Source organism: Salmo salar, chromosome ssa10 (assembly GCF_905237065.1).
Source record: "Salmo salar chromosome ssa10, Ssal_v3.1, whole genome shotgun sequence".
In the NCBI taxonomy this organism is placed as follows: Eukaryota; Metazoa; Chordata; class Actinopteri; order Salmoniformes; family Salmonidae; genus Salmo; species Salmo salar.
The window spans coordinates 56,058,562-56,084,291 of NC_059451.1; the positions used below are offsets into that span (position 1 = coordinate 56,058,562).

Genomic DNA, 25,730 nt, shown 5'->3' on the forward strand with positions numbered 1-25,730 from the left:
CTAGGCCTACATCCTTGTGAGGAAGAAGTGATGATGGGCTGGGTTGGGAGGGATATCACGTAGGGCTGGGTCGGGAGGGATATCACATAGGGCTGGGTCGGGAGGGATATCACATGGGCGGGTTCGGGAGGGATATCACATAGGGCTGGGTCGGGAGGGATATCTTAGCCTGGGTCGGGAGGGGATATCACATAGGGCTGGGTCGGGAGGGATATCACATAGGGCTGGGTCGGGAGGGATATCAGATGGGCGGGTTCGGGAGGGATATCACATACGGCTGGGTCGGGAGGGATATCACATAGGGCTGGGTTGGGAGGGATATCTTGGGTTGGGAGTGATATCACATAGGGCTGGGTCGGGAGGGATATCTTAGCCTGGGTCGGGAGGGATATCACATAGGGCTGGGTCGGGAGGGATATCTTAGCCTGGGTCGGGAGGGATATCATATAGGGCTGGGTCGGGAGGGATATCACATGGGCGGGTTCGGGAGGGATATCACATAGGGCTGGGTCGGGAGGGATATCACATAGGGCTGGGTCGGGAGGGATATCACATAGGGCTGGGTCGGGAGGGATATCACATAGGGCTGGGTCGGGAGGGATATCTTGGGTTGGGAGTGATATCACATAGGGCTGGGTCGGGAGGGATATCTTAGCCTGAGTCGGGAGGGATATCACATAGGGCTGGGTCGGGAGGGATATCTTAGCCTGGGTCGGGAGGGATATCATATAGGGCTGGCTCGTGAGGGATATCTTGCCTGGGTTGGGAGTGATATCACATAGGGCTGGGTCGGGAGGGATATCTTAGCCTGGGTCGGGAGGGATATCATATAGGGCTGGGTCGGGAGGGATATCTTAGCCTGGGTCGGGAGGGATATCACATAGGACTGGGTCGGGAGGGATATCACATAGGGCTGGGTCGGGAGGGATATCTTAGCCTGGGTTGGGAGTGATATCACATAGGGCTGTGTCGGGAGGGATATCTTGGGTTGGGAGTGATATCACATAGGGCTGGGTCGGGAGGGATATCTTAGCCCGGGTGCCACTGCCAGTCTGATTCTGTTTGGCATGTCAATTCCATAAGACGTTTGAAACAGACTGGCACCCAGGCTAGTGATATCACTCCCAACACAGCCCTAGTGATATCACTCCCAACCCAGCCCTAGTGATATCACTACCAACCCAGCCCTAGTGATATCATTCCCAACCCAGCCCTAGTGATATCTCCCCTGTCTCTCTATTCTGAACAGTCTGAACCAATGGATATTTTATTGTACATAAATTCCATACCAGACCTAGCAAGTGTAACAGTGTAGGTTCCGTCCCTCTCTTCGCCCCAACCTGGGCTCGAACCAGGGACCCTCTGCACACATCAACAACTGACACCCACGAAGCATCGTTACACATCGCGCCACAAAAGCCACGGCCCTTGCAATGCAAGGGGAAACCCTACTTCAAGTCTCAGAGCGAGTGACGTCACTGATTGAAACGCTATTAGCGCGCACCACCGCTAACTAACTAGCCATTTCACATCGGTTACACTCACCCCCCTTTTGACCTCCTCCTTTTCCGCAGCAACCAATGATCCGGGTCACGGCACCAATGTAACAGTGTAGGTTCCGTCCCTCTCTTTGCCCCACCGCTAACTAACTAGCCATTTCACATCGGTTACACAAGCACCACTGAAACACATCTCCTTGGATCACAGCTCTATGTGAACGGCTCTATGCGAACGGCTCTATGCGAACGGCTCTATGCGAACGGCTCTATGCGAACGGCTCTATACGAACGGCTCTATTTTAACGGCTCCATACGAACGGCTCTATGCGAACGGCTCTATACGAACGGCTCTAATTGAACGACTCTGTTTTAATGGCTCTATGCGAACGGCTCTATATCCGACAGACAGTAGCAAACTGAATCAATATCAGTGATCTGTTAGAAGAGGAGGGTGAGGAAGACAGAATCAAAGGCTTCATCCCTTTTCCCATGTACTGTACAGAGCCTTCAGAAAGTATTCATACCCCTTGACTTGTTCCACATGTTGTTCTGTTACAGGCTGAATTCAAAAGGATTAAATGTACTTTTTTTCTCACCCATCTACACACAACAATACCCCATAATGACAAAGTGAAAACATGTTTTTAGAAAACGTTGCAAATGTATTGAAAATGGAATACAGAAATATCTAATTTACATACTACAATTGAAGTCGGAAGTTTACATACACCTTAGCCAAATACATTTAAAAACATTTCACAATTCCTGTCATTTAATCCTAGTAAAAATTCCCTGTCTTAGGTCAGTTAGAATCACCACTTTATTTTAAGAATGTGAAATGTCAGAATAATAGTAGAGAGAATTATTTAGTTCAGCTTTTATTTCTTTCATCACATTCCCAGTGGGTCAGAAGTTTACATACACTCAATAAGTATTTGGTAGCATTGCCTTTAAATTGTTTAACTTGGGTCAAACGTTTCGGGTAGCCTACCACAAGCTTCCCACAATAAGTTGGGTGAATTTTGGCCCATTCCTCCTGTCAGAGCTGGTGTAACTGAGTCAGGTATGTAGGCCTCCTTGCTGGCACATGCTTTTTCAGTTCTGCCCACAAATTTTCTATAGGCTTGAGGTCAGGGCTTTGTGATGGCCACTCCAATACCATGACTTTGTTGTCCTTAAGCCATTTTTCCACAACTTTGGAAGTATGCTTGGTGTCATTGTCCATTTGGAAGACCCATTTGCGACCAAGCTTTAACTTCCTGACTGTTGTCTTGAGATGTTGCTTCAATATATCCACATAATTTTACTGCCTCATGATGCCACCTATTTTGTGAAGTGCACCAGTCCCTCCTGCAGCAAAGCACCCCCACAACATGATGCTGCCACCCCGTGCTTCACGGTTGGGATGGTGTTCTTCGGCTTGCAAGCCTCCCCCTTTTTCCTCCAAACATAACGATGGTCATTATGGCCAAACAGTTATATTTTTATTTGATCAGACCAGAGGACATTTGTTAAGGGATTTATATGTTTGAATGTAATGATTAAATAATTCTACCCTGAAACTTAACTATTAGGGACATAGTCTATATAGCATGTAGAATGAGTAACTAAAATGTGAAGCATAAATCTAACGAGGTTGGACTAGGATAAGAGAAGAATGTGTGTCTGTGTGTTTAAGTAAACACCAAGAACTGTTAAACTGTGGTTGACCTGACCTAGCTTGAACTCTGAGGGTTTAAGATATGAGAGGGAGTTCCCCTCAAGGTTTCCCTAATCTCAGAGGAATGAAACTGTCGGCTGGGTAATGATCTACAGTGTTAAGAGATCTGGGGCCTTAATGTTAGTGTGTATGTGTGTGCGGAAGGAAGGAGTGAACTATAAAAATGATGTCTCTGTACAATGGACTTCAGAACATTCTTGTGAATAAACATTCTGCCTCTTGTAAGCTGGGACTCTGTCTATTTCATTCAACCAGAATCTTACCAATTCTGGGTTGCAGACTGAGTATTTTAATTGAAGTTAACATTGACAACATAATTCTCTTAACAACATTTCTCCAAAAAGTACAATCTTTTGTGCAGTTGCAAATCGTAGTCTGGCTTTTTTATGGCGGTTTTGGAGCAGTGGCTTCTTCCTTGCTGAGCGGCCTTTCAGGTTATGTCGATATAGGACTCGTTTTACTGTGAATATAGATACTTTTGTACCTGTTTCCTCCAGCATCTTCACAAGGTCATTTGCTGTGAGTCTTTCAAGGTAAGTCTCTAAGAGCTGTGAGTCTTTCTGGGTAAGTCTCTAAGAGCTGTGAGTCTTTCTGGGTAAGTCTCTAAGAGCTGTGAGTCTTTCTGGGTAAGTTTCTAAGAGATTTCCACACTTGGATTGTAGAACATTGGCTCATTTGTCTTTTCAACATTCTTCAATCTCTGTCAAATTGATTGTTGATCATTGTTAGAGAACCATTTTCAGTTCTTGCCATAGATTTTCGTCTTTGTTGTTGAATCTGTGTTTAAAATTCACCGCTCGATTGTGGGACCTTACTGATAATTTTATGTGTAGGGGTACAGAGATGAGGTGGTCATTTAAACATCATGTTAAACACGATTATTGCAGCTTATTATGTGACTTGTTAAGCACATTTTTAATTCCTGAACTTATTTAAGCTTGTCATAACAAAGGGGTTGAATACTTATGGACTCAAGACATTTCAGCTTTTCATTTTTAATTCATTTGTAAAAAAAAATTAAAAAAAGATAAAAAAAACAAACATATTACCACTTTGACATTATATGGTATTGTGTGTAGGCCAGTGACCCCCCCCACCCCCAAAAATCAAAATGTTATACATTTTAAATTACGGCTGTAACACAACAACATTTGGAAAAAGTCAAGGGTTGTGAATATTTTCTGAAGGCACTGTGTGTGTAGTGCACTATTTTGACCAGGGCCCACAGGGCTCTCTGTAGGTGAATAGGGAATACTCTGGGCCCACAGGGCTCTTTGTAGGTGAATAGGGAATACTCTGGCCCACAGGGCTCTCTGTAGGTGAATAGGGAATACTCTGGGCCCACAGGGCTCTCTGTTGGTGAATAGGGAATACTCTAGGCCCACAGGGCTCTTTGTAGGTGAATAGGGAATACTCTGTATTCACACAGAAGCTATCTACCAGGCTTTATGAGCCCCATTCATTTAAATCCCTTTTCGCTGTGGAATCAAACGGTCTTGTGTCTTTGGGGAAATTAGCATTTAAATGACTTGCGGACAAGAGCTTTTCCTCGTTATGCCGGCCTCCTCAACTGGAGCAAAACCAGGCTTTTTCCTCTCGGTTTACATCTGAGCTGCCGCCAACCCCACACCCCCCACAGTGTGTATGTTTGCCAGCGTGCGTGCGTGCGTGCGTGCGTGCGTGTGTGTGCGTGCACTGGAAGAATACTTTGGAGGATGTGTTCTTTCCTCGAGTACCCTGCACCACTCATGACCTTTTAGTACTGAGTGGGAACCGTTGGAGAACTCAGAGAGCAGCTTGTTTAGACTGTTGCATGAGAACAGCCTCCGACACTCAGGCACAGTAAGGTGTGGCTTCTAACAGCTCTTTGAACATGTTTATATTGCAAACGTATAAAACCTACTTTATTGTGGAGAAATGCTAAAAGAAGATAATTATATGAAATGGAAAAAGTCCCCAAGCTCTTTATGACATATAATTTACAGTTTCTATGCATCTCATCTTCTCTATCCTTGTGTAACATGTTAACTTCCGATGAAGATTCTGCGTCCCAAACGGAGCCCTATTCCCTATATAGTAGACTACTTATTTATTTATTTCTCTCTCTCTCTCTTTTACAGAAGCTAACACATTGTCTCTCTCTCTCTCTCTCCCTGTTACAGAAGCTAACACATTGTCTCTCTCTGTCTCTCCTTGTTACAGAAGCTAACACATTGTCTCTCTCTCTCTCTCTCCTTGTTACAGAAGCTAACACATTGTCTCTCTCTCTCTCTCTCCTTGTTACAGAAGCTAACACATTGTCTCTCTCTCTCTCTCTCTCCTTGTTACAGAAGCTAACACATTGTCTCTCTCTCTCTCTCTCCTTGTTACAGAAGCTAACACATTGTCTCTCTCTCTCTCTCTCTCCCTGTTACAGAAGCTAACACATTGTCTCTCTCTGTCTCTCCTTGTTACAGAAGCTAAAACATTGTCTCTCTCTCTCTCCTTGTTACAGAAGCTAACACATTGTCTCTCTCTCTCTCTCTCCTTGTTACAGAAGCTAACACATTGTCTCTCTCTCTCTCTCTCTCCTTGTTACAGAAGCTAACACATTGTCTCTCTCTCTCCTTGTTACAGAAGCTAACACATTGTCTCTCTCTCTCTCTCTCTCTCTCCTTGTTACAGAAGCTAACACATTGTCTCTCTCTCTCTCCTTGTTACAGAAGCTAACACATTGTCTCTCTCTCTCTCTCTCCTTGTTACAGAAGCTAACACATTGTCTCTCTCTCTCTCTCTCTCCTTGTTACAGAAGCTAACACATTGTCTCTCTCTCTCTCTCTCCTTGTTACAGAAGCTAACACATTGTCTCTCTCTCTCTCTCTCTCTCTCTCTCTCTCTCTCTCTCTCTCTCCCTGTTACAGAAGCTAATACATTGTCTCTCTCTCTCTCTCTCTCTCTCTCTCTCTCTCTCTCGCTCTCTCTCCCTGTTACAGAAGCTAACACATTGTCTCTCTCTCTCTCTCTCTCTCTCTCTCTCTTTGTTCTCTTGTAGTTGGCAAGACGTCTCTGATCACGAGGTTCATGTATGACAGCTTTGACAACACCTATCAGGTAGGTATCGAAGGCATCCCACTACTGCTCCACCATCAGGCAGTCACTGACTCGCTACATTTAATCCCTGTCACTCCATCAATCACAGTGAGCAGAGCAGACAGAGTACCTTCCCATCCACCCCGGAGATGTTCAAATGGGTTTCCAGCATCACCTGACGTGCAATAACCACCTGCTTCTGTTTGATTGTGGTCTTATTACGTGGTGACACGCTGCTCGGGTTTTGGGAGCGATTCAGGTTCTCAATTGGAGTTACTGAAGTGTAGGCGGATCGTCGTTCTCTGTGTCTGCCATGTGCAAGCATACACGCGGTTTTATTCATGCATGTGTTACCTGTTCAGTTGAACCTCCGTGTGCCCTGGTTCTGCCGTTGGGGCTTTAGCTGACATGGTGTTCAAAGAGACACCTCTGAAACGTTGACAGGCCTAGGAAGATTCCTACCACTTTTGATCTGTTCTCTCCCTACTCCTTCTCATCCTCTTCTCCTCCCCCACCTCATCCTCTTCTCCTCCCCCACCTCATCCTCTCCTCTCCTTTAACTCATCCTCTCCTCCCCCACCTCATCCGCTCCTCCCCATCTTCTCCTCCCCCCACCTCCCCATCTTCTCCTCTCTTCTTATCTCTCCCCTCCTCTTCTCCTCTCCCCTCCTCTCCATCTTCTCCTCTCTTCTCCTCTCCCCTCCTCTCCATCTTCTCCATCTTCTCCCCTCTTCTCCTCTCCCCTCCTCTCCTCTCTTCTCCCCTCCTCTCCATCTTCTCCTCTCCCCTCCTCTCCATCTTCTCCTCTCCTCTTCTCTCCCCTCCTCTTCTCCTCTCCCCTCCTCTCCATCTTCTCCCCTCCTCTCCTCTTCTCCCTCTCTCCTCTTAATATCTGCCCTCAGCAAGTTGGCATCATTTAGACCTTAAATAATGTAAGTTTAGGTAGAGAAAGGAACAACAATAAAAAAAATACTAGACGTATAGAAATGTTATTGTTTACTGGCGGTCTCCTCTCTGTTTGTGATGAGCAGCACATTGCTAGAGAAATGAAAATGAATAATGTGTTTGCCTTGTCCCGTCAGAATGACAGAGTTGGTGCCATATTAAATGGATTGAGTCTAGATACGTTACTCTCTACTTCTCATGACAGTCAATGTTTACATTCAGTCAGTGATGATAACAAGACAGACACCATCATACAGACAGCACACACCGTCAGACAGACAGCACGCACCGTCAGACAGAGCACACCATCAGACAGACAGCACGCACCGTCAGACAGACAGCACGCACCGTCAGGCAGACAGCACGCACCGTCAGGCAGACAGCACGCACCGTCAGGCAGACAGCACGCACCGTCAGGCAGACAGCACGCACCGTCAGGCAGACAGCACCCACCGTCAGGCAGACAGCACCCACCGTCAGGCAGACAGCACGCACCGTCAGACAGACAGCACGCACCGTCAGACAGACAGCACGCACCGTCAGGCAGACTGCTGCACACACCGTCAGACAGACAGCACGCACCATCAGACAGACAGCACGCACCGTCAGACAGACAGCACGCACCGTCAGACAGACAGCACGCACCGTCAGACAGACTGCTGCACACACTGTCAGACAGACAGCACACCATCAGACAGACAGCACGCACCGTCAAACAGACAGCACGCACCGTCAGACAGACAGCAAGCACCGTCATGCAGACAGCACCCACCGTCAGGCAGACAGCACGCACCGTCAGACAGACAGCACGCACCGTCAGGCAGACAGCACGCACCGTCAGGCAGACAGCACGCACCGTCAGGCAGACAGCACGCACCGTCATACAGACAGCACACCATCAGACAGACAGACAGCACACCATCAGACAGACAGCACGCACCATCATACAGACAGCACACCATCAGACAGCACACCATCAGACAGACAGACAGCACACCATCAGACAGCACACCATCAGACAGACAGACAGCACACCGTCAGACAGACAGCACGCACCGTCAGACAAACAGCACGCACCGTCAGACAGACAACACAGTCGGATAATTCTTCAGTGAATCTCACTGAGTGAAACATCCAGCAGCATCTCAGCTGGGACTTGATTTGAGATCGATCCCAAATGGCACCCTATCGCCTATATAGATCCATACTTTTGACCAGAGCTCCATAGACTAGTTGTACACTATATATAGGAAATAGGGTGCCATGTGGACTTGATTTAGAGAGTGTTCTTTGTAACAAACAAAGCGTTCCTCCACTATCTCACCACTTCCCCCTGAGGAGAAGAGATGTACGACTCAACCAGCCACTCCCTGTCCATAGCAGTTCAGTGTAAATCCAGTGCTATGTTGTAATGAGATTTGGATGATGTATTGTGAGTGGATGAGATGCTTTCTGGTAGCTCAGAGCGGCTGTAGCTCTAACAATGCACACTGTATCCCCTTCTATCCCTGGATTCGGGATCCTGAATGAATACAGAGATGTCCCAAATGGCACCCTATCCCCTTCGTAGCGCACCAGGGCCCAGGGCTCTGATCGTTAAAAGTAAAGCACTATATAGGGGATAGGGTGCTATTTGGAACTCAGGCCCAGACTCGCTCCAGAACGACTGTTCAAAGTTTGTCTTTTTTTTCCCGCATTCGCATAAAGCAGTACTATGGCTCTTTGAAACCAGGGCTTTCTCTGTGAAACCCTCTCTGGCTAGGGCTTATTTTAGGGACAGCTTGATCCAGGTCTCTTAACAGTCGGGGAGAGAAGGAGCAGTATGGTCGCTGGAGGAGTATTGTTAACAAGGAATTATAATGTGTCGTTTTTATCAGTCAGAGAGAGAGAGACAAAAAGAGTGTGTGTGTGTCCTTCTCTACCTTGCCTGTCACAAGGCCACAAATGTAACTCAACCTGACTACAGTCTGCTCATTTATACACTATTAATGTAGCAGCTCTTAGTGTAGCAGCTCTTAGTGTAGCAGCTCTTAGTGTAGCAGCTCTTAATGTAGCAGCTCTTAGTGTAGCAGCTCTTAGCGTAGCAGCTCTTAATGTAGCAGCTCTTAATGTAGCAGCTCTTAATGTAGCAGCTCTTAGTGTAGCAGCTCTTAATGTAGCAGCTCTTAATGTAGCCGCTCTTAGTGTAGCAGCTCTTAGTGTAGCAGCTCTTAGTGTAGCAGCTCTTAGTGTAGCAGCTCTTAATGTAGCAGCTCTTAGCGTAGCAGCTCTTAGCGTAGCAGCTCTTAATGTAGCAGCTCTTAGTGTAGCAGCTCTTAGTGTAGCAGCTCTTAGTGTAGCAGCTCTTAGTGTAGCAGCTCTTAGCGTAGCAGCTCTTAATGTAGCAGCTCTTAGTGTAGCAGCTCTTAGTGTAGCAGCTCTTAGCGTAGCAGCTCTTAGCGTAGCAGTTCTTAATGTAGCAGCTTTTAATGTAGCAGCTCTTAATGTAGCAGCTCTTAGCGTAGCAGCTCTTAGCGTAGCAGCTCTTAGCGTAGCAGCTCTTAGTGTAGCAACTCTTAGTATAAAATGTCCAGTTGCCAAGACCATTAATACAAATTCCATTTATACACCGTTGCCCTATTTTCCACAAAAAACTTTACATACCTCGGCCTAAACATCAGCCCCAACTGTTAACTTCCACAAAGCTGTGAACGATCTGAGACAAAGCAAGAAGGGCATTCTATGCCATCAAAAGGAACATCAAATTCAACATACCAATTAGGATCTGGCTAAAAATACTTGAATCAGTTATGGAACCCATTGCCCTTAATCGTTGTGAGGTCTGGGGTCCGCTCACCAACCAAGAATTCGCAAAATGGGACAAACACAAATTGAGACTCATGCAGAATTCTGCAAAAATATCCTCTGTGTACACCGTAAAACACCAAATAATGCAGAGCAGAATTAGGCCGATACCCGCTAATGATCAAAATCCAGAAAAGAGCCCTTAAATTCTACAACCACCTAAAAGGAAGCGATTCTCAAACCTTCCATAACAAAGCCATCACCTACAGAGAGATGAACCTGGAGAAGAGTCCCCTAAGCAAGCTGATTGTGGGGCTCTGTTCACAAACACAAACAGACCCCACAGAGCCACAGGACAGAAACACAATTAGACCCAACCAAATCATGAGAAAACAAAAAGATAATTACTTTACACATTGAAAAGAATTTACAAAAAAAACTGAGCAAACTAGAATGCTATCTGGCCCTAAACAGAAAGTACACAGTGGCAGAATACCTGATCACTGTGACTGACCGACAACGATGAGACAGCCTATAGGGAGGAGGTCAGAGACCTGGCTATGTGGTGCCATGACAACAACCTCTCCCTCAACATGATCAAGACAAAGGAGATGACTGTGGACTACAGGGAATGGAGTACTGGGCACGCCCCCATTCTCATCGACGGAGCTGTAGTGGAGCAGGTTGAGAGCTTCAAGTTCCCTGGTGTCCACATCACCAACAAACTAACATGGTCCAAGCACACCAAGACAGTCGTGAAGGGAGCATGACAAAACCTAGAAGACTGAAAAGATTTGGCAAAAGGTTTTACAGCTGCACCATCGAGAGCATCCTGACGGGTTGCATCACTGCCTCGTATGGCAACTGCTTGGCCTCCGACCGCAAGGCACTACAGAGGTTAGTGTGTACGGCTCAGTACCTTCACTGGGGCCAAGCTTCCTGCCATCCAGGACCTCTATACCAGGCGGTGTCAGAGGAAGGCCCTAAAAATTGTCAAAGACTCCAGCCACCCTAGTCATAGACTGTTCTCTCTGCTACGGCACGGCAAGCGGTACCGGAGTGCCAAGTCAAGGTCCAAGAGGCTTCTAAACAGCTTCTACCTCCAAGCCATAAGACTCCTGAACAGCTAATCAAAGGGTTACCCAGACCCCTCTTTTACACTGCTCTCTGTTTATAATCTATGCATAGTCACTTTAACTCTACCTACATGTAGAAATTACCTCAAGTACCTCGACTAACCGGTGCCCCCTGTATATAGCCTCGCTTGTAATTTTACTGCTGTTGTTTAATTATTTGTTACTTTTATTTTCAATTTTTTACTTCACACTTATTTTAGAGCGTTGTTGGTTAAGGGCTTGTAAGTAAGTATTTCACTGTAAGGTCTACACCTGTTGTATATGGCGCATGTGATACATTTAAATTTGATTTGACCCAAAATTAAGGAAATCTTAGACTGTGTACAGACTCAGTCTAAAATATCCTAAATAGCCTTAAATAGCCTTGCTATTGAGAAAGGCCTTGCTATTGAGAAAGGCCGCCGAAGGCAGACCTGGCTCTCAAGAGAAGACAGGCAATGTGCACACTGCCCACAAAATGAGGTGGAAACTGAGCTGCACTCCCTAACCGAGAGACACATATTTCCCTCAAATTACACAGACCCACAAATAATTTGAAAATAAATCAAATTTTGATAAACTCCCGTATCTATTGGGTGAAATACCACAGTGTGCCATCACAGCAGCAATATTTGTGACCTGTTGCCACAAGAAAAGGGCAACCAGTGAAGAACAAACACCATTGTGAATACAACCCATATTTATGTTTATTTATTTTCCCTTTTGTACTTTAACCATTTGCACATATTACAACACTGTATATAGGCATAACATGACATTTGAAATGTCTTTATTCTTTTGGAACTTTTGTAAGGGTAATGTTTACTTTTTTATTGTTTATTTCACTTTTGTTTAGTATCTTTTTAACTTGCTTTGGCAATGTAAACATATGTTTCCCATGCCAATAAAGCCCCTTAAATTGAATTGAGAGAGACAGACAGAGGCAGGCACCAGGTAGAGATAGAGAGACAGACAGAGGCAGGCACCAGGTAGAGATAGAGAGACAGACAGAGGCAGGCACCAGGTAGATATAGAGAGACAGACAGAGGCAGGCACCAGGTAGAGATAGAGAGACAGACAGAGGCAGGCACCAGGTAGAGATAGAGAGACAGACAGAGGCAGGCACCAGGTAGAGATAGAGAGACAGACAGAGGCAGGCACCAGGTAGAGATAGAGAGAGAGACAGGGGCAGGCGTCAGCACCTGGCAGGTAGTCTCTCTGCCTGGCAGAACACACTAAAAGGCTCAGAGATCCAGGCGGGTAGTCTCTCTGCCTGGCAGAACACACTAAAAGGCTCAGAGATCCAGGCAGGTAGTCTCTCTGCCTGGCAGAACACACTAAAAGGCTCAGAGATCCAGGCGGGAAGTCTCTCTGCCTGGCAGAACACACTAAAAGGCTCAGAGATCCTCCAGAGGCTTGGAGCTGCTCTCTCAGCTGACTGAGCTGTCACTCAGACATGCAGAGCTGGGCACTGGCCTGTGACAAGACAGACGCTCTGGACCTTTGGAGGTCTGAAAGTGTCTGCTGTGTGTGTGTGTGTGTGTGTGTGTGTGTGTGTGTGTGTGTGTGTGTGTGTGTGTGTGTGTGTGTGTGTGTGTGTGTGTGTGTGTGTGTGTGTGTGTGTGTGTATATATATATATATATATATATATATATATATATATATATATATATATAAGCAGCAGCTACTCTTCCTGCTGTCCACATGAAACATGACATAATACAGAACATAAATAGACAAGAACAGCTCAAGGACAGAACTACATACATTTAAAACGTCACACATACTGTAGCCTACATATCAATACATACACACAAAACATCTAGGTCGAATAGGGGAGAGATGTTGTGCTCGTGAGGTGTTGCTTTATCTGTTTGTTTTTTTTTAAACCAGGTTTGCTGTTCACTTGAGCAATCTGAAATCATGGCTCTGAATACGTAATACCCTTTTTCTTGAACTGAGTGTATGTTTGGGAGTCGGCCGTGGGGAGACATGATGAAGAGCTGTATCATTCAGAATCCCTGTGTATGCAGGGATTTTTCTGCCGTTGAAGTCCTTGAGCGTTTTTTTGTCCAAACAGTGTTAAAAAAAAATATATATATATATATATATTGTGTATTAATTGTTTGGATAGTGTTAACTAAAAGGACTAAAACTGTAACGTCTGCTTCCAGCTCTCACACTCAAACACGTAGATCCCCTGAACGCAGCTCACTGTCCAGATCCCAGTCACCTGAATTCTGGTCACCTGTTCACGCACCTTTATGTCAATAAAACACATTATTGAGTTCAGTTCTTTGCACCCCATCATTGTGAGGTATTGTTTGTTTTTTGACACACTTCTATTCGGAGCTCTGTTTTTCCCGTAGTTTAATCCTCCTGTGTATGATAGTTTTTGCCTGCCTCACTAACGACGCCTTTTGCCTATTTCCTGCCTGTACTTTAGCCTATTGGATTTCCTGTTATCAACCTATTGCCTGATCTCCCGGACGACGTTACTAGCCTTTTCCCTGCCTGTACTGTTGCCTTGCTGGATCCCCTGTGTATGACCTTCTGCCTGCCCCTGGACCCAGCTACCTGCCTCCTCCTGTGGTCCTTTACAATAAACACATGCTGCGCCCTGCGCTTGAAACCAGCTCTCTGTCTCCCCATCGTGTTCATTACAAAAACGAGAGAGACAGGATGTAGAAAAGATAATGGCCCTATTTATTATCATCTTTGAGAACTAACAATCACCAAAATAAAAGCTATGCAGTCGTGGAGAATTGCAAATTCCCAAAACAATTCATTTACCAGTATAGATTTTGTTATTATTTTGTTTGAGAAACAAAGAACAAAGCATTAACTATGGCAAAATGTGTAGAATTGCAGGAAATTTTAAAATGCCAAAATGTCTCTACACCGCCAAAATGGCGGGGGGGACGGGACCTGTACAAATTATTCTCAAATTCAGCCACGCAGACGGGACGACCACACCCCATACCACAGCTCCTGCCACGCCCACCACCTAAGCCCATTTGTTTTGGATCCATAAGAAACCCCGTGTATCTAACCCCCGAGTATCTAACCCCCGTGTATCTAACCCCCGTGTATCTAACCCCCGTGTAATCTAACCCCCGTGTATCTAACCCCCGTGTATCTAACCCCGCGTATCTAACCCCGCGTATCTAACCCCGCGTATCTAACCCCGCGTATCTAACCACCGGGTATCTAACCCCGCGTATCTAACCCCCGCGTATCTAACCCCGCGTATCTAACCACCGGGTATCTAACCCCGCGTATCTAACCCCCGCGTATCTAACCCCCGCGTATCTAACCCCGCGTATCTAACCCCCGGTATCTAACCCCCGCGTATCTAACCCCCGCGTATCTAACCCCCGCGTATCTAACCCCGCGTATCTAACCCCCGTGTATCTAACCCCGTGTATCTAACCCCCGTGTATCTAACCCCCGTGTATCCAACCCCCGTGTATCCAACTCCCGTGTATCCAACTCCCGTGTATCCAACTCCCGTGTATCCAACTCCCGTGTATCCAACTCCCGTGTATCCAACTCCCGTGTATCCAACTCCCGTGTATCTAACTCCCGTGTATGTACTCGCGTGTATCTAACCCCCGTGTATCTAACTCCCGTGTATCTAACTCCCGTGTAATCTATCCCCCGTGTATCTAACCCCCGTGTATGTACTCGCGTGTATCTAACCCCCGTGTATCTAACCCCCGTGTATCTAACTCCCGTGTAATCTAACCCCCGTGTAACTAACCCCCGTGTAACTAACCCCCGTGTATCTAACCCCAGTGTATCTAACCCCCGTGTATCTAACCCCCGTGTATCTAACTCCCGTGTATCTAACTCCCGTGTATCTAACTCCCGTGTATCTAACCCCGTGTATCTAACCCCCGTGTATCTAACTCCCATGTATCTAACTCCCGTGTATCTAACCCCCGTGTATCTAACCCCCGTGTATCTAACCCCCGTGTATCTAACTCCCGTGTATCTAACCCTGTGTATCTAACTCCCGTGTTTCTAACCCCCGTGTATCTAACTCCCGTGTATGTACTCGCGTGTATCTAACCCCCGTGTATCTAACTCCCGTGTATCTAACTCCCGTGTAATCTATCCCCCGTGTATCTAACCCCCGTGTATCTAACCCCCGTGTATCTAACCCCGTGTATCTAACTCCCGTGTATGTACTCGCGTGTATCTAACCCCCGTGTATCTAACCCCTGTGTATCTAACTCCCGTGTAATCTAACCCCGTGTATCTAACCCCCGTGTATCTAACCCCCGTGTATCTAACCCCCGTGTATCTAACTCCCGTGTATCTAACCCCCGTGTATCTAACTCCCGTGTATCTAACTCCCGTGTATCCAACTCCCGTGTATCCAACTCCCGTGTATCTAACCCCGTGTATCTAACCCCCGTGTATCTAACCCCGTGTATCTAACTCCCGTGTATCTAACCCCCGTGTATCTAAACCCCGTGTATCTAAACCCCGTGTATCTAACTCCCGTGTTTCTAACCCCCGTGTATCTAACCCCCGTGTATCTAACCCCCGTGTATCTAACTCCCGTGTATCTAACTCCCGTGTATCTAACCCCCGTGTATCTAACTCCCGTGTATGTACTCGCGCTGTGATGTCACCCGTCTCTTTGCGTCATCGTGATGACTCAGAGCTTCTATAACGGAGGAAGTTAGCAGCAGGTATAAACTGGACTGTGCTCTCTGGTAGTAGAAGTCGTTAAGGCTCTTGAAGTGCTGAGTCTGATTGGTAGTTACTACAGGATCATCCTGGATACTGGGGCCATTAGAAATGGGTTGGGACAGAAGACCTATTAGAAAGCAGGGTAGTCTCTGGGTGTTGACTTAATGACACATTAGTCCCTATATTGTACACTACTTTTTGACCAGGGCCTGTATTAGGGCTTTGGTGAAACGAAGTGCACTTACGTAGGGATATAGGGTGCCATTTGAGACGCACACCATTGAGCTATCAGGGAAGTGATCGCCAATAGGTCCATTGATCCTGTCTGCTGCTGGAGGCACGGAGTGTTCCCTGTCCTTTTCTATCAAACAGACAACTAGTTCTCTGTCCGGCGGACAACTACTTCTGTCTGTGTCTGGGTTTGCTTGACATGCAACCGTAGTCAACACAACAGAATGTGTTGCATTCAAATCTGTCTGTCACACATCAATATATCACTTTTTAAGACCTTGTGGAGTGGACTCAGAAGCGTATTGTACTAGACTCCAACTGTAGACTGTACTGACTATACTGTGTTATACCGTACGCGCCTTTTAAATGTACATCTTAAGGCTGGTTTATAGTCCGTCAATCAACGTGTTTGTTGACAGTTGTCCCAGTGACGTCATGAACATTCTATCGTCGTCCGACATCATACTTGTCGTTGTCATTATGAAAAATTATAAACACCAAAACGACAGTGTGCATGACATCGGCAGACTGGCGGTCCAAATAGCATACCTGCTCTATTTTAACCCAAATAAACGAATCTGTTTAAAAAATGTCATTAGAATATGTTAATCTAGCAAGCCAGGCAACTAAAAGCAACTTTTTGAAACAATGTTTTGGTTCATTGCTAGCTTGTTTGCTAGCTAGCCTGTTCAAAAATGATGACCAGTACATATCTGACAAGTAGACTCTTGTTTTCATTATAACATTTTTTATATTTTAGTCATTTGTCAGACGCTCTTATCCAGAGCGACTTACAGTAGTGAATACATACATTTCATTTCATACATTTTTTTTTTGAACTGGCCCCCCATGGGAATCGAACACACAACCTTGGCGTTGCACACACCATGCTGGTGTTGCAAACACCTTGCTCTACCAACTGAGCCACAGGGAAGACCCTGTGGCCCATTATAACAATAATGATTACAAGATCATTATTTACAAGGTAATGGCAAGCAACAAAAAAAAAGGCAAACTTACAGTTGTGAATGTGATAAAACAAAAAAGCAGAACATTCTGTCTGAGAAATGTAGAATTTATTGACGGCGTCGCAACGACAGAGTCGACGTTGAAACTGTTTCATATCTGTGTGACAAGAAAACAGAAGCTCACATTGATTAATAAATGTAATGTTGTTTTGACCAGCGACACTTGTCGAATTCTCATTGTCTACAGACATGTCGTTAGACCAAGTATAAACCAGCCTTTATTTATCAACCGATGTCATCCCGGTCTTCTGTTCTGAAGCTACATTTTTTCTTTTTTTTAAGGTAATCAATGAGGCTTGATTGAAAAAAAAGTTGTTGGCTGGAACATTCCAAGGCCAAGGCCATTGGTTGTTGTCAGAGTAATTGTCACGACTTCCGCCGAAGTCGGTCCCTCTCCTTGTTCGGGCGGCGTTCGGCGTCACCGGCCTTCTAGCCATCGCCGATCCACTTTTCATTTTCCATTTGTTTTGTCCTTGTCTTACACACCTGGTTTTCATTCCCCCAATTACTTGTTCATTATTTAACCCTCTGTTCCCCCATGTTTGTTTGTGAGTCATTGTTTGTATGTAATACGGTCTGTTATTGTGGGCTCGATTATTGCGTTGTATTTGTGAATATTTGAGTAAAGTACCTTTGTTACTCACATCTGCTGTCCTGCGCCTGACTCCTCTACAGCGGCTACACACAGGCAATATTACAGAAATGCTCCTATTGATTTCAGGTTGTCTGGCATAGCTCCACCAACACTGGTAGATAAATTGTAGATACAGCATGAAAGATGCCACTATGGATGGACCTGACATTGATGTTTTCACCTAAGTCCACCTCCCCCATTTTGATACCCTTAAAGATAAAGTTAGATAGCATAGTTACTGTAGCTGAGATCCCTGGTGGGTGACATAGAAGATTCTAGCTATTCTTCATTCTAGAGGTAAAATGTATTTCTCTTGAGATATTTTTTTATAGCCTACCGTTTTAGGATTGAGACGATTTTCAGACTGAGAAATATGGGTGTTCAATATTTATTTCTAGGCAATGTAGTAAACTATTGCCTAAACATATTTCCTAGGAAAGATAACTGCCCAGTGCTTCTTTGTCCATGCATAGGCTATAGCCTGCTCTATTTAATTGAGACAGCACGTGCACCTGATCTTGCAGGTACAGTGCCTTGCAAAAGTATTCATCCCCCTTGGCGTTTTTCCTATTTTGTTGCATTACAACCTGTAATTAAATGGATTTTTATTTGGATTTCATGTAATGGACATACACAAAATAGTCTAAATTGGTGAAGTGAAATGAAAAAAATGACTTGTTTCAGAAAATTCTTTAAAAAGAAAAAAAAAGAAAAGTGGTGCGTGCATATGTATTCACCCCCTTTGCTATGAAGCCCCTAAATAAGATCTGGTGCAAACAATTACCTTCAGAAGTCACATAATTAGTTAAATAAAGTCCACCTGTGTGCAATCTAAGTGTCACATGATCTGTCACATGATCTCAGTATATATACACCTGTTCTGAAAAGCCCCATAGTCTGCAACATCACTAAGCAAAGGGCATCGCCAAGCAATCGGCACCATGATGAAGACCAAGGAGCTCTCCAAACAGGTCAGGGACAAAGTTGGGGAAAAGTACAGATCAGAGTTGGATTATAAAAAAATATCCGAAACTTTGAACATCCCACTGAGCACCATTAAATCCATTATTAAAAAATTGAAAGAATATGGCACCACAACAAACCTGCCAAGAGAGGGCCACCCTCCAAAACTCACGGACCAGGCAAGGAGAGCATTAATCAGAGAGGCAACAAAGAAATCAAAAATAACCCTGAAGGAGCTGCAGAGCTCCACAGCGGAGATTGGAGTATCTGTTCATAGGACCACTTTAAGCCGTACACTCCACAGAGCTGGGCTTTTTGGAAGAGTGGCCTGAAAAAAGCCATTGCTTAAAGAAAAAAATAAGCAAACAAGTTTGGTGTTCACCAAAGGCATGCGGGAGACTCCCCAAAAATATGGAAGAAGGTACTTTGGTCAGATGAGACTAAAATTGAGCTTTTTGGCCATCAAAGAAAACGCTATTTCTGGGGCAAACCCAACACCTCTCATCAACCCGAGAACAACTATGTTTTTCATCGGCAGGGACTGGGAAACTGGTCAGAATTGAAGGAATGATTGATGGTGCTAAATACAGGGATATTTCTGAGGGAAATCTGTTTCAGTCTTCCAGAGATTTGAGACTGGGATGGAGGTTCACCTTCCAGCTGAACAATGACCCTAAGCATACTGCTCAAGCAACACTCGAGTAGTTTAAGGGGAAACATTTAAATGTCTTGGAATGGCCTAGTCAAAGCCCAGACCTCAATCCAATTGAGAATCTGTGGTATGACTTAAAGATTGCTGTACACCAGCGGAACCCATCCAACTTGAAGGAGCTGGAGCAGTTTTGCCTTGAAGAATGAGCATAAATCCCAGTGGATTGATGTGCCAAGCTTGTAGAGACATACCCCAAGAGACTTGCAGCTGTAATTGCTGCAAAAGGTGTCTCTACAAGTATTGACTTTGGGGGGTGACTTTGTCTTATTTCTTGTTTCATAATTACAAATATTTTGAATTTTCAAAGTGGTAGGCATGTTGTGTAAATCAAATGATACACCCCCCCCCAAAAAAAATAAGCTTTAATTCCAGGTTGTAAGACAACAAAACAAAATAGAAAAAATGCCAAGGGGGGTGAATACTTTTGCAAGCCACTGTATGGCTACTGAACTGGAAGCAGCAAGAATGATGACAGCGACACTTGCTATGTTTTGCATATAGGATATAGCATACATACCTTTTAGGAGACAAATAAATGGGTAATTAATACCAAGGCGCAACACTCGCCTTTTCCTTCTCAATGATGATACCATTTTTTTGATTGCTATTGGTTGAGTGCCTTCCACTTCTTTCCAGTATCAAACATTTATTTACAGACACTGTCGTAAATTACAGTCTAATCATATTTAAGTTAATTTCATATTTAAATTAACTGTCACGTGATTCTCCGCCCCATGTAGACACCCTACTTTACAGTATTTCAATGAGACCAGACGTACTAGGCACACTTGAACTACGACCCCAAACTAGGAGAGGAGAGAGGCTAATGAAGTTGACGCAGCGAATTCTGTCTGAATAATGCAGAAGAAAAAGAGATGTCATTTTAATATAATAGGTAGGCTTAGGCTAACACATACAAAGCAGAAAGATGACCATTTCCAACTAACCTGCGGGAAAACAAAAATATTTCCATCCCAAAGTCGTCTGTCTGACTGCCCGCTGCATGATAAATGCCGACTGGAATGCAGCTCTCTATTTCATACAACACTTATGAAAAAAAACATACATTTCACTTTCTGGCTAATGGTGCCTGGTATTCTAATTCAGAACTAATCTCTTTCCTGATATTAGAACCATTCTGTTCCCCCTCTTCTCCCAGCAGTCATTGGTTAAATCCCTCTTCTCCAGGCAGTCATTGGTTAAATCCCTCTTCCCCCAGCAGTCATTGGTTAAATCCCTCTTCTCCCAGCATTCATTGGTTAAATCCCTCTTCTCCCAGCAGTCATTGGTTAAATCCCTCTTCTCCCAGAGGTCATTGGCTAAATCCCCCTTCTCCCAGCAGTCATTGGTTAAATCCCTCTTCTCCCAGCAGTCATTGGTTAAATCCCTCTTCTCCCAGCAGTCATTGGTTAAATCCCTCTTCTCCCAGCAGTCATTGGTTAAATCCCTCTTCTCCCAGCAGTCATTGGTTAAATCCCTCTTCTCCCGGCAGTCATTGGTTAAATCCCTCTTCTCCTGGCAGTCATTGGTTAAATCCCTCTTCTGCCGGCAGTCATTGGTTAAATCCCTCTTCTCCCAGCAGTCATTGGTTAAATCCCTCTTCTCCCAGAAGTCATTGGTTAAATCCCCCTTCTCCCAGCAGTCATTGGTTAAATCCCCCTTCTCCCAGCAGTCATTGGTTAAATCCCTCTTCTCCAGGCAGTCATTGGTTAAATCCCTCTTCCCCCAGCAGTCATTGGTTAAATCCCTCTTCTCCAGGCAGTAATTGGTTAAATCCCTATTCTCCCAGCAGTCATTGGTTAAATCCCTCTTCCCCCAGCAGTCATTGGTTAAATCCCTCTTCTCCCAGCAGTCATTGGTTAAATCCCTCTTCTCCAGGCAGTCATTGGTTAAATACCTCTTCTCCCAGCAGTCATTGGTTAAATCCCTCTTCTCCAGGCAGTAATTGGATAAATCCATCTTCTCCCACCAGTCATTGGTTAAATCCCTCTTCTCCCGGCAGTCATTGGTTAAATCCCTCTTCTCCCAGCAGTCATTGGTTAATAAATCCCTCTTCCCCCAGCAGTCCTTGGTTAAATCCCTCTTCTCTCAGCAGTCATTGGTTAATAAATCCCTCTTCTCCAGGCAGTAATTGGTTAAATCCCTCTTCTCCCAGCAGTCATTGGTTAAATCCCTCTTCCCCCAGCAGTCATTGGTTAAATCCCTCTTCTCCAGGCAGTCATTGGTTAAATCCCTCTTCTCCCAGCAGTCATTGGTTAAATCCCTCTTCCCCCAGCAGTCATTGGTTAAATCCCTCTTCTCCCAGCAGTCATTGGTTAAATCCCTCTTCTCCAGGCAGTAATTGGATAAATCCCTCTTCTCCCGGCAGTAATTGGTTGATTTCCTCTTCTCCCAGCAGTCATTGGTTGATTTCCTCTTTTTCTGGCAGTAATTGGTTAAATCCCTCTTCTCCAGGCAGTAATTGGATAAATCCATCTTCTCCCAGCAGTCATTGGTTAAATCCCTCTTCTCCCGGCAGTCATTGGTTAAATCCCTCTTCTCCCAGCAGTCATTGGTTAATAAATCCCTCTTCCCCCAGCAGTCATTGGTTAAATCCCTCTTCTCCAGGCAGTAATTGGTTAAATCCCTCTTCCCCCAGCAGTCATTGGTTAAATCCCTCTTCCCCCAGCAGTCATTGGTTAAATCCCTCTTCTCCAGGCAGTCATTGGTTAAATCCCTCTTCTCCCAGCAGTCATTGGTTAAATCCCTCTTCTCCCAGCAGTCATTGGTTAAATCCCTCTTCTCCAGGCAGTAATTGGATAAATCCCTCTTCTCCCGGCAGTAATTGGTTGATTTCCTCTTCTCCCAGCAGTCATTGGTTGATTTCCTCTTTTCCTGGCAGTAATTGGTTAAATCCCTCTTCTCCCAGCAGTCATTGGTTAAATCCCTCTTCCCCCAGCAGTCATTGGTTGCTTACCTCTTCCCCCAGCAGTCATTGGTTGATTACCTCTTCCCCCACCAGTCATTGGTTGATTACCTCTTCCCCAGGCAGTCATTGGTTGATTACCTCTTCCCCTAACAGTCATTGGTTGAGAGGCCATGCAGGATCCGGAAGCTGGGGTTTCTTTAACGATGATGTGTGATTGGTTAATAATGAAAGAGTTCTGAATTATTTAGTCTGCATGGGGGTCTGTTTGTGCAGCGCAGCACAGTGCTTCTCTCTGTGTGTGGTATTCTATATATAACCCAGAGAGGATGCCTGGCTCTGCCATTCAAAATTAAAACAACAAACACCTCTGTGGCTTTGCTTTCAACAGGACTTTATCTAATATTGAGGAATGCCAACTGTTTGATCCTTTTTTCATCACGCTATTTAATTCATAGACTTCGTAATGCATCTCCTCCAGGTTTTCAACCCAATCTGACTAAAGAGCTTTCTTGATAGATGACCATCATCCTGGACTATGTTTTAGGTATTTCTTTATCTTTTTATGTGAACTAGAGACAATTAGGTTACAGTGAGAGTCTAGATGATCTGGCTGTGGGAGAATAGAGGAGAAGGAGCATATATTAAGTCCTGCTCCTAATGCCAGAGGAGCCTGAGTAAGTCTTACTGCCTGCTGCAGTGGCTGGCATCGCCAAGGTAATGGGATCGTGATCAAGCTGCTGGTGACCAGTTCTGTCAGAGTGGGCAGACCAGGCAGGGGGCACCCCGCTGGGCAGCAGCACTGGCCCCAATGCTGCAGGGCTCCCCCCGTCTCCAAGGCCCCAATGCTGCAGGGCTCCCCCCGTCTCCAAGGCCCCAATGCTGCAGGGTTCCCCCGTCTCCAAGGCCCCAATACTGCAGGGTTCCAACACTGCAAACTCAACTGGCTCCAAGCCTCAGCTCCAATACCACAGGCTCTAATACTGCAGGCTCTAATACTGCAGGCTCCAATACCACAGGCTCTAATACTGCAGGCTCTAATACTGCAGGCTCCAATACGGCAGGCTCCAATACTACAGGCTCTAATACTGCAGGCTCTAATACTGCAGGCTCTAATACTGCAGGCTCTAATACCGCAGACTCTAATACTGTAGGCTCTAATACTGCAGGCTCTAATACTACAGGCACTAATACTGCAGGCTCTAATACCACAAGCTCTAATACTGTAGGCTCCAATACAGCAGGCTCTAATACAGCAGGCTCTAATACTGCAGGCTCTAATACCGCAGGCTCTAATACTGTAGGCTCTAATACTGTAGGCTCTAATACTGAAGGCTCCAATACTACAGGCTCTAATACTGCAGGCTCTAATACCACAAGCTGTAATACTGCAGGCGCCAATACTGGCGGCCCCAATACTGGCGGCCCCAATACTGCAGGCTCTAATACCGCAGGCTCTAATACCGCAGGCTCTAATACCGCAGGCTCTAATACTGCAGGCTCCAATACTGCAGGCTCCAATACTGCAGGCTCCAATACTGCAGGCTCCAATACTGCAGGCTCCAATACTGCAGGCTACCAATACTGCAGGCTACCAATACAGCAGGCTTCTAATACTGTAGGCTCCAATACTGCAGGCTCCAATACTACAGGCCCAGAATACTGCAGGCTACCAATACTGCAGGCTCCAATACTGCAGGCTCCAATACTGCAGGCTCTAATACTGCAGGCTCTAATACTGCAGGCTCCAATACTGCAGGCTCCAATGCTGCAGGCTCTAATACTGCATGCTCTAATACTGCAGGCTCTAATACTGCAGGCTCCAATACTCAGGCTCCAATACTGCAGGCCCCAATACTGCAGGCTCTTATACTGCAGGCTCTAATATTACAGGCCCCAATAGTACAGGCTCTAATACTGCAGGCTCTAATACTGCAGGCTCTAATACTGCAGGCTCCAATACTGCAGGCCCCAATACTGCAGGCTCTTATACTGCAGGCTCTAATAGTACAGGCCCCAATACTGCAGGCTCTAATACTGCAGGCTCTAATAGTACAGGCCCCAATAGTACAGGCTCTAATACTGCAGGCTCTAATACTGCAGGCTCTAATACTGCAGGCTCCAATACTGCAGGCCCCAATATTGCAGGCTCTTATACTGCAGGCTCTAATAGTACAGGCCCCAATAGTACAGGCTCTAATACTGCAGGCTCTAATACTGCAGGCTCCAATACTGCAGGCTCCAATACCGCAGGCTCTAATACTGCAGGCTCTAATAGTACAGTCCCCCCCCCCTGTCTTCGAGGCTCCACACTGCAGGTTTAGTTATTAGGGAACAATATAAGACTAGTGGATTACTGTTAATTATTATTCTGGATGATCCCATTCCCATGTACAATACATTACACTGCCAGTGTATTATTCATCGCTTTCAGTGTTTGCTGGCATACAGAGCCATTTACACTGAGTTTACAAAACATTATGAACACCTGCTCTTTCCATGACATAGACTGACCAGGAGAATCCAGGTGAAATCTATGATCCCTTATTGATGTCACCTAAATCCACTTCAATCAGTGTAGATGAAGGGGAGGAGACAGGTTAAAGAAGGATTTTTGATGATCCCATCAGATATCCACTGTACTGGGTTCAGTCAGATATCTACTGTACTGAGTTCAGTCAGATATCTACTGTACTGGGTTCAGTCAGATATCTACTGTACTGGGTTCAGTCAGATATCTACTGTACTGGGTTCAGTCAGAAACCTACTGTACTGGGTTCAGTCAGATATCTACTGTACTGGGTTCAGTCAGGTATCTACTGTACTGGGTTCAGTCAGATATCTACTGTACTGGGTTCAGTCAGATATCTACTGTACTGGGTTCAGTCAGATACCTACTGTACTGGGTTCAGTCAGATATCTACTGTACTGGGTTCAGTCAGATATCTACTGTACTGGGTTCAGTCAGATATCTACTGTTCTGTACTGGGTTCAGTCAGATACCTACTGTACTGTACTGGATTCAGTCAGATATCTACTGTACAGTACTGGGTTCAGTCAGATATCTACTGTACCATTAACACTCCACAGTCCTCAAGGCCATTAACACTCAACAGTTCTCAAGGCCATTAACACTCCACAGTCCTCAAGGCCATTAACACTCCACAGTCCTCAAAACAATTAACACTCCACAGTCCTCAAAACAATTAACACAATTTCTTTCTAATTTCAGGCCACAATCGGAATAGACTTCCTTTCAAAAACGATGTACTTGGAAGACCGAACGGTAAGTAGCTCAATCAACAACAAAAAAAGAATGTAAATACAAAAAGTTAATTTGCTCATAATCCTCGGCTCTTTACTGCCAACACCAGGTCCACATCTTGTCCCTGTGAAATATCGTCACCTCAGTGTTAGATA

General features: G+C 45.3%; 1 protein-coding gene across 3 annotated transcripts in view; it reads left to right on the forward strand.

The window, feature by feature from the left end:
* LOC106560618 (ras-related protein Rab-6B) overlaps positions 1-25,730 on the forward strand; it is a 198,898-nt gene that overhangs the window by 91,288 nt on the left and 81,880 nt on the right. For 2 of the 3 annotated variants that reach the window (XM_045687973.1, XM_045687974.1), the window contains exons 2-3: positions 6,251-6,309; positions 25,543-25,596. In XM_045687973.1, coding sequence (XP_045543929.1) covers positions 6,251-6,309; positions 25,543-25,596 — 113 coding nt within the window. Of the gene's footprint in view, positions 1-3,376; positions 3,753-6,250; positions 6,310-25,542; positions 25,597-25,730 lie in introns of those variants that run through there. The other variant, XM_014123667.2, reaches the window with a different exon arrangement.